Source organism: Ceratotherium simum, chromosome 3, assembly GCF_057802395.1.
Source record: "Ceratotherium simum simum isolate JZ-2026a chromosome 3, ASM5780239v1, whole genome shotgun sequence".
In the NCBI taxonomy this organism is placed as follows: domain Eukaryota; kingdom Metazoa; phylum Chordata; class Mammalia; order Perissodactyla; family Rhinocerotidae; genus Ceratotherium; species Ceratotherium simum.
Window position 1 is genome coordinate 58,335,367 of NC_141902.1, and position 12,965 is coordinate 58,348,331.

General features: G+C 38.1%; 1 protein-coding gene across 1 annotated transcript in view; it reads left to right on the forward strand.

Annotated features, from left to right (window-relative positions):
- TRIP4 (thyroid hormone receptor interactor 4) overlaps positions 1-12,965 on the forward strand; it is a 55,467-nt gene that overhangs the window by 9,528 nt on the left and 32,974 nt on the right. The window contains exons 4-7 of the mRNA XM_004421686.3: positions 1,251-1,463; positions 3,200-3,278; positions 6,513-6,642; positions 9,067-9,282. Coding sequence (XP_004421743.1) covers positions 1,251-1,463; positions 3,200-3,278; positions 6,513-6,642; positions 9,067-9,282 — 638 coding nt within the window. The remainder of the gene's footprint in view (positions 1-1,250; positions 1,464-3,199; positions 3,279-6,512; positions 6,643-9,066; positions 9,283-12,965) is intronic.

The following is a 12,965-nucleotide window of genomic DNA, read 5'->3' on the forward strand; positions in this document are numbered from 1 at the left end:
ACCCATTTTGTGGTATTTTGTTATAGCAGCCTGAATGGACTAAGACAGAGAGGCTAATAAATACAGTTCTCTTTTTAAACTTTTTATTTTATTCCGTACATACAGAAGTGAACAGATGAATTTTCACAAACTGACCATACCGTGTAGCCAGAAAGAAAACATTACCATTCATCTAAAAGACCCCCAGTGTGCCCACAAATGACAACTCTCTCAAGGGAAAACACCATCTTGACTTCCAACACCCTAGATTAGTTTTGCCTGCTTATGAACTTTGTATAAATGGAGCTAAATTGTATGTACTCTTTTGTGTCTGGCTTCTTTTAATTAACATGGTTTATGAGAATTATATATATGTTGTTTGGTATAACTATTTCATTCTCATTGCTACATAGGGTTCTATTAAGTGAATACATCAATCTACTGTTGAACATGTGGGTAGTTTCCAATTCCAATGCTGCAGTGAACGTTCTTGTACATGTCTTTTGGTGAACATGTCTACACGTTTCTGTTGAGTATATATCCAAGAGCTGAATTGCTGGGTCACAGGATGTACATATGTTCAGCTTTAGTAGATACCAGTTTACACTCCCACCAACAGAGTACAAGACCTCTAATTGCTCTGTATTTTTGCCAATGCTCCGTATTTTCTGTCTTTTTCAATTTAGCCTTTCTGGTTGGTGTGGAGTAGTATTGCATTGGGATTTTATTTGTGTTATCTTGATGATTAGTGAAGTTAAGCACCTTTTCATGTCTTTTGGCCATTTGAATGTCTTCTTTTATAAAGTTCCTTTTTAGGTCTTTTGCCCATTTTTCTATTGTGTTATCTATCTTTTTCGTACTGAGTCAATTTTTTATTGATTTTTCTTGTTTTATTGATTGTTCATATTTCCAAATCTGTGAATATCATCTACTTTTAGAAGCATTTTTGTTTCTTATGATCTCCAATTTAGCTATCCTTAAATATGTCACATAAACAGCTTTTACTGCTACATTTACCTTTCACCAGCTGTAAAAGAGGGTTGAAAGCTACTAGCAGAAAAGGCAAGGTATATTAGCTAGTTTTTCTAGAGCATAACCTTTCCTCAGACCCTTGATTATAACTGATTTGTATTTCTCCCACTCCCTCCATTCTTTCATGGTTCCTGGGTAGTGTATAAGTTGTTATTGAACAGAACTGAGGTTTTCCCTCCTTGACTATTTTCTTTGTCATTAATTATTTGATGTTATTTCTGATATCTTTGTACAATTAGGCACAAGAGAACAGCAGCTCCTTAAAGAAGAAGACGAAGTTTGTCAGTTTATACACAAAAGAGGGACAGGACAGGCTTGCAGTCCTGATCCCCGGTCGCCACCCTTGTGATTGCCTGGGCCAGAAGCACAAGCTGATCAATAACTGTCTGATCTGTGGTCGTATTGTCTGTGAGCAGGAGGGTTCTGGCCCCTGCTTATTCTGTGGTACTCTGGTAAACTGTTTCTTTTCTATTTTATTTTACTATGCTTTGGTTTAATACATAGGGACATTCACATTCCTAGTAATTTCTCTTTTTCTTAGTAAATGTCTTCCCTGAGGTGTCCATTAAACTCTAGTAGCAGGAATTCGATTAGTCAAAAACCAAGGTTATATGCTAGTACTGAGGTTTGTTAGTGAGAAGGGTTTTGAGAACATACATTGTTGAGGGATCCACGTCTTGTATCAGATTAACTTCAATTCACGAAAACTTTAGGGCCTGAAATGTCAAAATTTTTTTGTCAAAGTGTTCAGATGTGGCTCATATCTCTAGGGGAACAGAGCCATTGTGACATAATCCTCAGGTCATTATAGCCTCTGTTTCGGGGACACCGGCTTTTATAGCTCTGCATTGTATGAGAGAATGGCTTCAAGAGTGTAGTAGTAATTACTCTCTTACAAACACCCTTATGAGTTGTCTACAAACCTTACTCTGCTAGTTGAGCTGGCTGGCAGAAGCAATGGCATTTGATGTTGGTAATGGCATCCATTTTATATTGCTTTGTTTTCCCTTCTCTGATGGGACCTTTAATTTTTCAATATACTCGGAGAATAAGCTGATAGACAATGGATAACCTGAAAAATGTAGTGTATACCACAAAAAATGTTTATAAAACGGCAGTAAATGTCTTCCCATATGGGCCTTTCTCTAGAGAAACACCCTACAGCTGCTGGCGGAAACTTTGTGTGCCACTGAGGCAACTGCTAGGAAGTATGTTTTCTGTTAGGTCCCTTGGATCCTTCAGTTCAAGAAACAGAGTAATATAAAGCAGATTAGCCTTGAAGTCTTACAGTTTATAAGCTCAGTATGAAATTGTTTTTAAGTAACCTGTTGGACTTCCTTGCAGTGATTTTATAATAAACAGAACTTTGCATAATATATTTATTATTTTGTAAGTAGGTAAAGTTCAAAAGCAAAGAAATAAAATATATATAGTATAAAAGCTAGACTAGTTTTCACTGGTGGCACTGTAATTTGCTTCTTTTTCTGGTTCTTTCTAATAAGACATCTACTTATAATTTCTCTTGTAAGACTTGGATTTCATGATTTGAACTGAAAGTCTTTTTTAAAAAAGTCTTGTATAGAGCCAACCGTGATGGCCTAGTGGTTAAAGTTCCACACTCTCTGCTTTGGCGGCCCAGGTTTACTGCCTTGTCGGGGAACCACATCACCTGTCTGTCAATTGCCATGCTGTGGCGGCAGCTCACATAGAAGAACTATAAGGACTTACAACTAGATATACAACCATGCTTGGGGCTTTGGAGAAGAGGGAAAAAAAAAAAGAGAGGAAAGATTGGCAACAGATGCTAGCTCAGGGCGAATCCTACCCAGCAAAAAAAAAAAAAAAGTTAAAAAGTCTTGTATATTTTTTCTAGTATTCTCAATGATGGCAAATCTTTGTCCTTTGGAAGTATTTTAGATTTTTAAAAAAACTATCAAGTGGTTCAGGGACACTTACAGTGAGGTCAGTTTTCTGTGTGGTTCATAAAAAGAAGGGAGAAATGGAAAGAGACTAGGGCAAAACTCATTTGGATATATATATTTTCGGTATGTTTGGATGAAAAAGCACCAACAGTCTCATTATTTTATTGCCATATCTAATGTGTAATTTGAGGTTACTTTTTAGGTCTGTCGAGTAAACAATATAATTTAACTATTGGATAATGTGTCTTACTCTTATTACTTTATAGGTGTGTACTCGTGAAGAACAGGATATTTTACAGCGTGACTCAAACAAAAGCCAGAAACTGCTGAAGAAGCTGATGTCAGGTAGGCAGCGATCTTCTGATTGGATCACTGTGGTGATGGCTACATTGTGTTGTATCTGTGATTGTTTCTCTTTGTTGTATCCTGGTATGCAAGATGAGGTTTATTCACTCATTTATTCTACAAGCATTTATTTTTTTTTAAGTTATTGTTAAAACCACATAACATTGGTTTTAATACTAGCAAAAAAACTAGTATTAATAATATTGGATCATTACCCAAAGAAGAATAAAATCAATATTCTGAATTAACTGAATAAGTTAATAAATGCGGGAGAGGGAACAACTCCTTCTTGTAGAAGAATTCCAATTAATAAAGTGAAGGGGGCCGGCCCCGTGGCTTGGCAGTTAAGTGCGAGTGCTCCGCTGCTGGTGGCCCGGGTTTGGATCCAGGGCACGCACCGAGGCACCACTTGTCCGGCCATCCTGAGGCCAAGTCCCACGTACAGCAACTAGAAGGATGTGCAGCTATGACATACAACTATCTACTGGGGCTTTGGGGGGAAAAAATAAATAAATAAAATCTTAAAAAAAATAAAATAAAATAAAGTGAAGGAATGGGGGTAAGAGAAAATCACCATTAGAACACCACAGTAGTAGTAATTGCTACAGGCAAGATCCACAGATGGATGCTAAAATTGTTGAGTGAAAGTTTAAGAATAGATTTGCGGTCCGGCCCTGTGGCTTAGCAGTTAAGTGCGCGCGCTCCGCTACTGGCGGCTCGGGTTTGGATCCTGGGCGTGCACCGACACACCGCTTCTCCGCCATGCTGAGGCTGCATCCCACATACAGCAACTAGAAGGATGTGCAACTATGACATACCACTATCTACTGGGGCTTTGGGGAGGAAAAAAAAAAAAAAGGAGGAGGATTGGCAATAGATGTTAGCTCAGAGCCGGTCTTCCTCAGCAAAAAGAGGAGGATTAGCATGGATGTTCGCTCAGGGCTGATCTTCCTCACAAAAAAAAAAAAAAGAATAGATTTGCAAGGTCAGGAAAGACTGAAGAATTGTCACAGATTGGAGGAAACCTGCCAAACTGTGATGTAGGATCCTGAATTGGATCCCAGAACAGAAAAATAACATTAATGGAAAAAATGTTAAAATCCAAATAAAGTCTGTAATTTAGTTAATAATGTTGTACTAATGTTAATTTCTTACTTTTGATAATTGCACTATGGTTATATAAGAGATTAACATTAAGGGAAACTGAATTAAAGTTATACAAGAACTCTACTTTTTTGCAACTCTTTTATAAGTCTTTTATAGTTGAAAAACACATGATAAAAATAGTTAAGGACTTTTTTTTTTTTTTATAAGATTTTATTTATTCATTTTTTCCCCCCAAAGCCCCAGTAGATAGTTGTATGTCATAGGTTCACATCCTTCTAGTTGCTGCACGTGGGACTCGGCCTCGTGTTGGACGGAGAAGTGGCGCCTTGGGGCTTGCCCGGGATCCGAACCCGGGCCGCCAGCATCAGAGCGCGCTCACTTAACCGCTAAGCCACGGAGCCGGCCCAGGACATTTTTAAAAGGAAAAACAATGTACTCATTACTTTCCACTTATGCAAATATTTCATTTCTGCTTTAGTTCATAGTTTTTTTTTATATAAGTAGATTGGTTGGTATTATAAAGTAACGATCATGGTATGGATAGAATTTTATGTTTTTCCTTTTTTTTTTTTTTTTTTTAAAGATTTTATTTATTTATTTATTTTTCCCCCCAAAGCCCCAGTAGATAGTTGTATGTCATAGCTGCACATCCTTCTAGTTGCTGTATGTGGGATGCAGCCTCAGCATGGCCGGAGAAGCGGTGCGTCGGTGCACGCCCGGGATCCGAACCGGGGCCGCCAGCAGCGGAGCGCGTGCACTTAACCGCTAAGCCACGGGGCCGGCCCTGTTTTTCCTTTTTTTAATTAATATTTTATAGTTAGTTTCTATGTTGCTATATATTTTTCATATTTATTGTTTTTAGTGGCTAAAAATAGTTTATTAACTTGATTTATTATAATTTGATTACCTATTTCCCAGTTACTGGGTATTTTGACAGATTATACATAATAATGCAATTGGTTGCCTTCAATATATCTTTTGATTTATTTCCTTGGAATAAATTCCTAAGAATGATATTACTGAGTCAAAGAATATAATCATTTTGGATACTTAAGATGTATTTGCCATATTACTTTACCAAAATATTGTACCAATCTACAATATTAATATTATACCCTAAAATCCTGTCTCTATTGAGTTTTGACATTTCAAATTTTATTTTTATAGTTGTAATTTTTTTTATTAATGAGGTGTTTATATTTTTTCAATTAGGATTTCTTTAAGGTCATTATTATGAGAAAAGGTAGTTCTAAGTTCTTTTCTTATATTCAGAACAAAAGAATCTCTCTCTCTGTCTCTTTTTTTTTTAAGTTTGAAAGAAAGATTTGACAGGACTTTAAACAGGCCTGGAGTTTTAGGTAAAGAGAAAGGTCAGGCTTCATTTTAACCTAGTTGTTTTTCTAACACATTTTAGATCTTGGTTTTATCATAATTTATGGCTCTCTTTTCTGGGATATATAAATTTATGGTATGCTGTCACAAAGGAGATAATACATGGGCTGAGGAATGAATGTGGGCTTTAGAGTTAGACAGACCTAGGTTTAAATTTTGTTTCTACCTTCTAATTTCTGAGTGAACTCAGTAAATTTATTATCATGTCTGAACTTCAGTTTCTTTATCTGTAAAACAAAGGTAATACAAACTGTCTTACAGGGTTATTGCGAAAATTAAATAATATAATATGTGTTAAGTGCCTTAGCATCTAATAAGTTCTCATTATTCATTTCTATCCCTTTCCTGCAATTTCTTCTTTTTTTCTTTCATTGTTTAGTTTTTAGGTTTGATCCATAAAAGTGTGTTTAAAGGTGATATTCAGCCCTACTCAATAAAGTTTTTTTATTTATAAGGCATTTTTATATTGTGTTGTTAAACAGTTTGACACCCTTAGTGATCCAGATTTCCGTAAGAGAATCCTAATGTTTATTGAGAACCTGTTATGTGTCAAGCACTGCTTGGTGCTTGACAAGTAAAGCCTGGCCTGTGTACTTGTTTGGTTTCCATTGAAATGAAGGCTGTCGGCCATCAGGGACAGAGCCAGATCTTCTGATATTTTATTCTTTGCTGCACAGAGGTACAACTAATTCGTATTTTAGGCTGACGCCATTTGATTTCCTTATTTAATTTCAGGAACAGAGAATTCTGCAAAGGTGGACATCTCTCCCAAGGACCTTCTTCCTCATCAAGAATTGCAAATGAAGTCTGGTCTGGAGAAGGCTATCAAGCATAAAGACAAACTGTTAGAGTTTGACAGAACTAGGTATGATGTGGTTAGACTAACTAATGCTAAGGAATAGACTAGTCTACGGATCTGGCCATTAAAACATTATTTTGACACTTGATACCTTCTTAGGGCAGAGAATGAAAGAGTTTATAGCAAAAGAAGAGTTGGATGCTCTACATAGGAGGCTTATATCTTGTTTTTGAATCCATGTTTCAATAAGGTAGGCTCCTCCCAAGAGGGAGCAATATTTTTTGATTCTTGGCAAATGCTAGTATACCTCCCTGGAACTCGATTTGGATTGGTAGATTCCCCACTTGTTTCACTTGCAGCCATTTGTTCATTCAGTCAACATATATTAGAGTGCCTGCCACGTGCAGATGGCTGTGCTGAGCTCTGGAGAATCTATAAGAAATTGCCTCTGGGAGAGTGTAGGTCACACCATATTATAGGAAGACATGCATTACTCTTTCCCTTCCCTTTGACACTAAATTTGTTTTCTGATTGAATACTCAGTATATTAAAATGTCCCTAGGGCCGGCCCTGTGGCTTAGCGGTTAAGTGCGCACGCTCCGCTGCTGGCGGCCCGGGTTCAGATCCCGGGCGTGCACCGACGCACCGCTTCTCCGGCCATGCTGAGGCTGCGTCCCACATACATCAACTAGAAGGATGTGCAGCTATGACATACAACTATCTACTAGGGCTTTGGGGGGAAAAACTAAATAAATAAATAAAATCTTTAAAAAAAAAAAAAGTCCCTAAGTTGGCTTTTATACTCTACACTTTTGTCATTTAGCCCAGTGACTTTTCTTAAGGAGACAGATTTATAGATTTGTTAGTTCTATTTTTTATTTCTTTCTCTTTTATTTTTTTCTTCTTTTGCACAAAATTTGTATTGAAAACCAATTAATGGTAAAAAATGTTTAAATAGGACTTATATGCTCATTTTCAAATGCCCATGTGAGAATCTGTAAGGATCCTTAGAGAGACCCTGAATCTCTTACTTATTGTAACTGACTTGGGAGTCTGTTCCTGGCAGTATAATCCTTTGGTTAGACACACCTACTACTTGCAAACCAATTTCTATGAGTACATGAGATATAACTTTGAGAGCTTTTCCTTAAGTAAGCCTATCACAAGGTTCGTAACTCAGATTCACTGTTAGTCCTTTAAACATCACTTTTAGCCCTGCTCAGTAAAACTTACCTTTAGAAATATAATTAGAAATAGAGTACATTTGTTGATAAATAAAAACTGGAAAAGGGTCTCTCCCTGTTGGTGTGGCCCCTTTGCTGGTGTGTTCGAGGCACCAGTCTCATTATTTAGGTTTGTGTATAGGACCAATTTTCTCCTGAGCCCTCTTTTTTTTTTCTTTTTTTTGTGAGGAAGACCAGCCCTGAGCTAATATCCGATGCCAATCCTCCTCTTTTTGCTGAGGAAGACTGGCCCTGGGCTAACATCCATGCCCATCTTCCTCTACTTTATGTGAGACGCCGCCATAGCATGGCTTGACAAGCGGTGTGTCAGTGCGTGCCTGGGATCCGAACCTGTGAACCCTGGGCCGCCGAAGCAGAGCGTGTACACTTAATCGCTGTGCCACTGGGCTGGCCCCTGTCCTGAGCCCTCTTGAACTTCCCACTCTCAGTCTATCATAAAACTTTTATAATTCCAGCTAAGTCCTGAAAATTTGAAATCAATATATGAATCTGATTTCAGTATTTCCCTATGCCTATCACTAATTTGTAATTATTATGGAGTAGTCACTTAACTTCTGTGAGCCCCAGGTTCATTATCTGTAGAATGAGAGAGTTGGATCATCAAGATTCCTTCTAGTTCTCAGTTTCTTTGTCAGTATGATCTTAGAAATAGGCCTGATTGTCATATCTTGGAACTTGGTCCCAGTGTATTAGTGAGGGACTGGAGATGGGGTTGGGAGCAGGAGTAGAAACTGACATATAGTAGTAGAGTAATAGGATATCCTAAGAGTAAGCCACAGGTCTCAGAGTCCAGGATAGAACTCCAGTTTCTAAGGGAAAGGGCATGAATTGGGCCTAGCAAGAATAGACTAGGTCCCAATTGTAGAGGGACTAGGATATTGAGTAAGCTGCCAAGACGTAAAGTCAGATGCAGCAAAACCAGGTGTAAGCCCAGTTATCAAAAGGTGAGGGCTGGACTGTAAGAAAGGTAAAAGGGCAATGGGTTATGGTGCTGTATCTTTTTCTTGCCTGAGGATGAGGTTGGTTCTAGGAGCTGAGCTGAGCCTGCAGTGGGGATAAGATATATGCAGAAGCTGGGAACCAGGCAGAGCTTGACTTGATTTTGGAACATTCTTAGTCATCTATATTTGAGATAATAACCTTCAGGACAGCAGAATAGTGAACTACCTTGAAACAGTTTCCCGGTAATCAAGTCACTGTTTGTCAACAGATGATCTAATTGCCATGTGTTCTTTTTTTTTCTTAGCATTCGAAGGACCCAAGTCATTGATGATGAATCAGATTACTTTGCCAGTGATTCTAACCAGTGGTTGTCCAAAATTGAGCGAGAGACCCTGCAGAAGCGAGAGGAGGAGCTGAGAGAATTTCGACATGCCTCTCGGCTCTCTAAGAAGATCATCATTGACTTTGCAGGCAGGAAGATCGTGGAAGATGAAAATCCACTAGCTGAGTATCACAGCAAGTAAGTAGGCAGCACTGGAAAGGGTCTGAAAGAAGGGGGCAGTTTGACTGCAAAGGATTTTCCCCCTTTGATGGATGTGTTATTTTTGTTGATTTTAAAAATAATATATTCATTTGGAATAGAAACATGTAAGAGAAGCTAAGAAAATTTTGAAAATGAACAATCAGAGGAACTTGTCCTAGTAGGTAATTACTGTGCTTTTATTAAAAAAAAACTTTTTTTAAAACAATGAAGTACAGTTTGGGCACAAGAATAGATCAATGAAATGTAATAGAATCCAGAAAGAGACCTATGTGTCTGCATTGTGTGGATATGTGTGCATGGGTTTGTGTCTATATATGTGTAAATTTAGTAATTGATAAAGGCAACATTTCTATACAGTGAAGAAAGATTAAATATATGATGAGGTGTTTGGCCACCAGCTTGGAAAAAAATCTACATTAGATCTCTACTTCAAACCATACTGCAATAATGTTTGACTAAAAAGTTAAATGTAAAAGAAATAAAAGGATCAGGAAGAAATATAGGAGAGTATAGTTGTAGTCTTAGTGTGATAAAGATCTTTCTAAGCAAGAAACAAAACCCAGAAGTAAAAAAGACATGATATTTTAAATAAAATAAAAAAGATAGTACCAGCCTGAGAGAAAATATTTTAAATGTTTTTAACAATCAAAAGAGGGCTGGCCCCATGGCTTAGCGGTTAAGTGCGCGTGCTCCGCTGCTGGCGGCCCAGGTTCAGATCCCGGGCGCGCACCGACGCACCGCTTCTCCGGCCATGCTGAGGCTGCGTCCCACATACAGCAACTAGAAGGATGTGCAGCTATGAGAGACAACTATCTACTGGGGCTTTGGGGGAAAAATAAATAAATAAAATCTTAAAAAAAAAAACAATCAAAATTGCAATATTCATACTATATAAAGACCTCCTGCAGATTTAAAGAAAAAGACAAATCCAGTAGGAAAATGGGCAAAGGCTGAGAACAGACAATTTACAAGTGAGGAAACATAAATAGGCAATAAACGTTTGAAAAGATGTTCAACTAGTTATCAGGAAAATGCAAATTTTAAGATGTAATATATCATTAAATTGGCTGAAATAAAAAAATACATATATAAAATATTGTATAATTTGCAAGTGTAGGCAAATGAATATACTCTCTTACTATGGTTGGGAGTATTAAAATGGTACAGCCTTGGGCCGGTCCCATGGCTTAGCGGTTAAGTGCTCACGCTCCGCTGCTGGCGGCCCGGGTTCGGATCCCGGGCTCGTGCTGATACACCACTTCTCCGGCCATGCTGAGGCCGCGTCCCACTTACAGCAACTAGAAGGATGTGCATCTATGACATACAACTATCTACTGGGGCTTTGGGGAAAAAAATAAATAAATAAAATTAAAAAAAAAATTTTTGAAAAAAAAAAATAAATGATACAGCCTCAACACCGAAAGTGACCCTAATGTAAACTGTGGATTTGGGGTGATAATGATTTGTCAATGTAGTTTAATTAATTGTAACAAATGTACCACTCTAGTGAAGGTTGGTTGATAATGGGGGAGGTTATGCATGTGTGGAGGCAGGAGGTATATGGGAAATCTCCATACCTTCCATTCAGTTTTGCTATGAACCTAAAACTGCTCTAAAAAATAAAGTCTGTTGGGACCAGCCCCATGGCGTAGTGGTTAAGTTCAGCACGCTCCACTTTGGCGGACCAGGTTCATGGGTTCGGATCCTGGGCACAGGCCTACACCACTCATCAGCCATGCCGTGGCGACAACCTACATACAAAAAATAGAGGAAGATTGGCACAGATGTTAGCTCAGAGCTAATCTTCCCCAGGCAAAAAAAGAGGAAGATTGGTAACAGCTGTTAGCTCAGGGTGACTCTTCCTCAGAAAAAATAAATAAATAAATAAATAAAGTCTATTGAAAAAAAATTCCCATTATGGCCAATTTCAAGTTACTAACATGAAGTCACTGAATGTAGAATTGAGAAGAGAGATGCATATTGGCTATAGCACACTACTGAACGGAAAGCACATGGAGATCTCACTCCCTGTTTTGTGCTTTGGAAATGGCACACGTCTCTCACTCTGACACTCACACAGAGAACTGGATATTGGTGAACACTGTAATGCTTTCCACAAGGCCCAATCCTTGGCTATTGTCTTTCATACCTGGCAAATCCATCATAGAATTTTCCTAAACAAAGGTTATTCTCTCCCTAAAAGAAATGCTACCCCTAGCTTCAAAATAATTATTTGTTCTCAGTTTTTATATATATGATACACAGTTATAAAGAAAAAATAAAATTATTTCTGTGTGATGGGTTTAGGAATTTTTTATTTTCTTTCTGTTAATTTGTATTTTCCAGTTTTTCCATAATAAACGTATTGTTTTTATAATAATATTTTTATGTTCAAAAATCATTTTTATGTTCATTTTATGTTAAAAAATGGTACAGCATCGTAGAAGTGAAATTGAACAGTATCTCAAAATTTAAATTGTGCATACTTTTTGGCTTATTGGCTACACACCAGATATCAAGATGCTAGTTTTCTTCATCCCCTTCTCAACAATTTTTAAAAATATTTACCATTCTGACACATGAAAAATAGTACTTCATCACAATTTTTATTCACATTTCTTTGCTTTGGTTGTGTGCTAGTAAGTCTGAACGTTCTAAAAATGTATTGATTAGCTATTTATACTATTTCTTTTATAGATTCTAGAGTTCTGGATATACTTTCCACTGTACTAGTTCTCAAGTCTGCTTCCCTCCTTCAGATCCCTACAAGCAGTTTCCCTCCTTCAGATCCCTACAGTAGGGTGGGGGATACCATATTGTCGACTTACCTCTTCCCTCAAATTCTTGTACTTTTTTTTTTTTTTTGGTGAGGAAGATTGGCCCTCAGCTAACACCTGTTGCTGATCTTCCTCTTTTTTATTTATTTATTTATTTATTTTTTCCCCCAAAGCCCCAGTAGATAGTTGTATGTCATAGCTGCACATCCTTTTACTTGCTGTATGTGGGACACGGCCTCAGCATGGCCGGAGAAGCGGTGCGTCGGTGCGCACCCGGGATCCGAACCCGGGCCGCCAGCAGCGGAGCTCGCGCACTTAACCACTAAGCCATGGGGCCGGCCCATGATCTTCCTCTTCTTACTTGAGGAACTGTGACCCTGAGCTAACATCTGTGCCCATCTTCCTCTATTTTATATGTGGGATACCACCACAGCATGGCTTGATGAGTGGTGTAGGTCTGTGTCCAAGATCCAAACCCACCAACCCGGACCGCCAAAGCAGAATGTGCTGAACCCAACCACTATGCCCCTGGGCCAGCCCCTTATACTTGTTTTTTTTTTTTTTTCCTTCCTGCCTTTGTTTCTGCTCTTCCCTTGGTTTGGAAATCCTTCCCCCAATCTTTGCTTTTCAGATATCTACCTCTTCCTTGAACCTACTTGGTATATAACACATGGATGATGGGATAATAACCACTAGATGGATTGTGCCTGTCTCATAATAATAATTACATCCTCCCATGTTTCGTTCATTACCTTTATAGATGTCTTAAACCTACCAGTTAGATTCAAAGCTTCTCAAAAGCAGGAACCATGTCCTCCACACCTTTAAAGTTGGCTTGCATATAAGAAGTTCTTAACAAATATCTCTTTAATTGTATTTAAG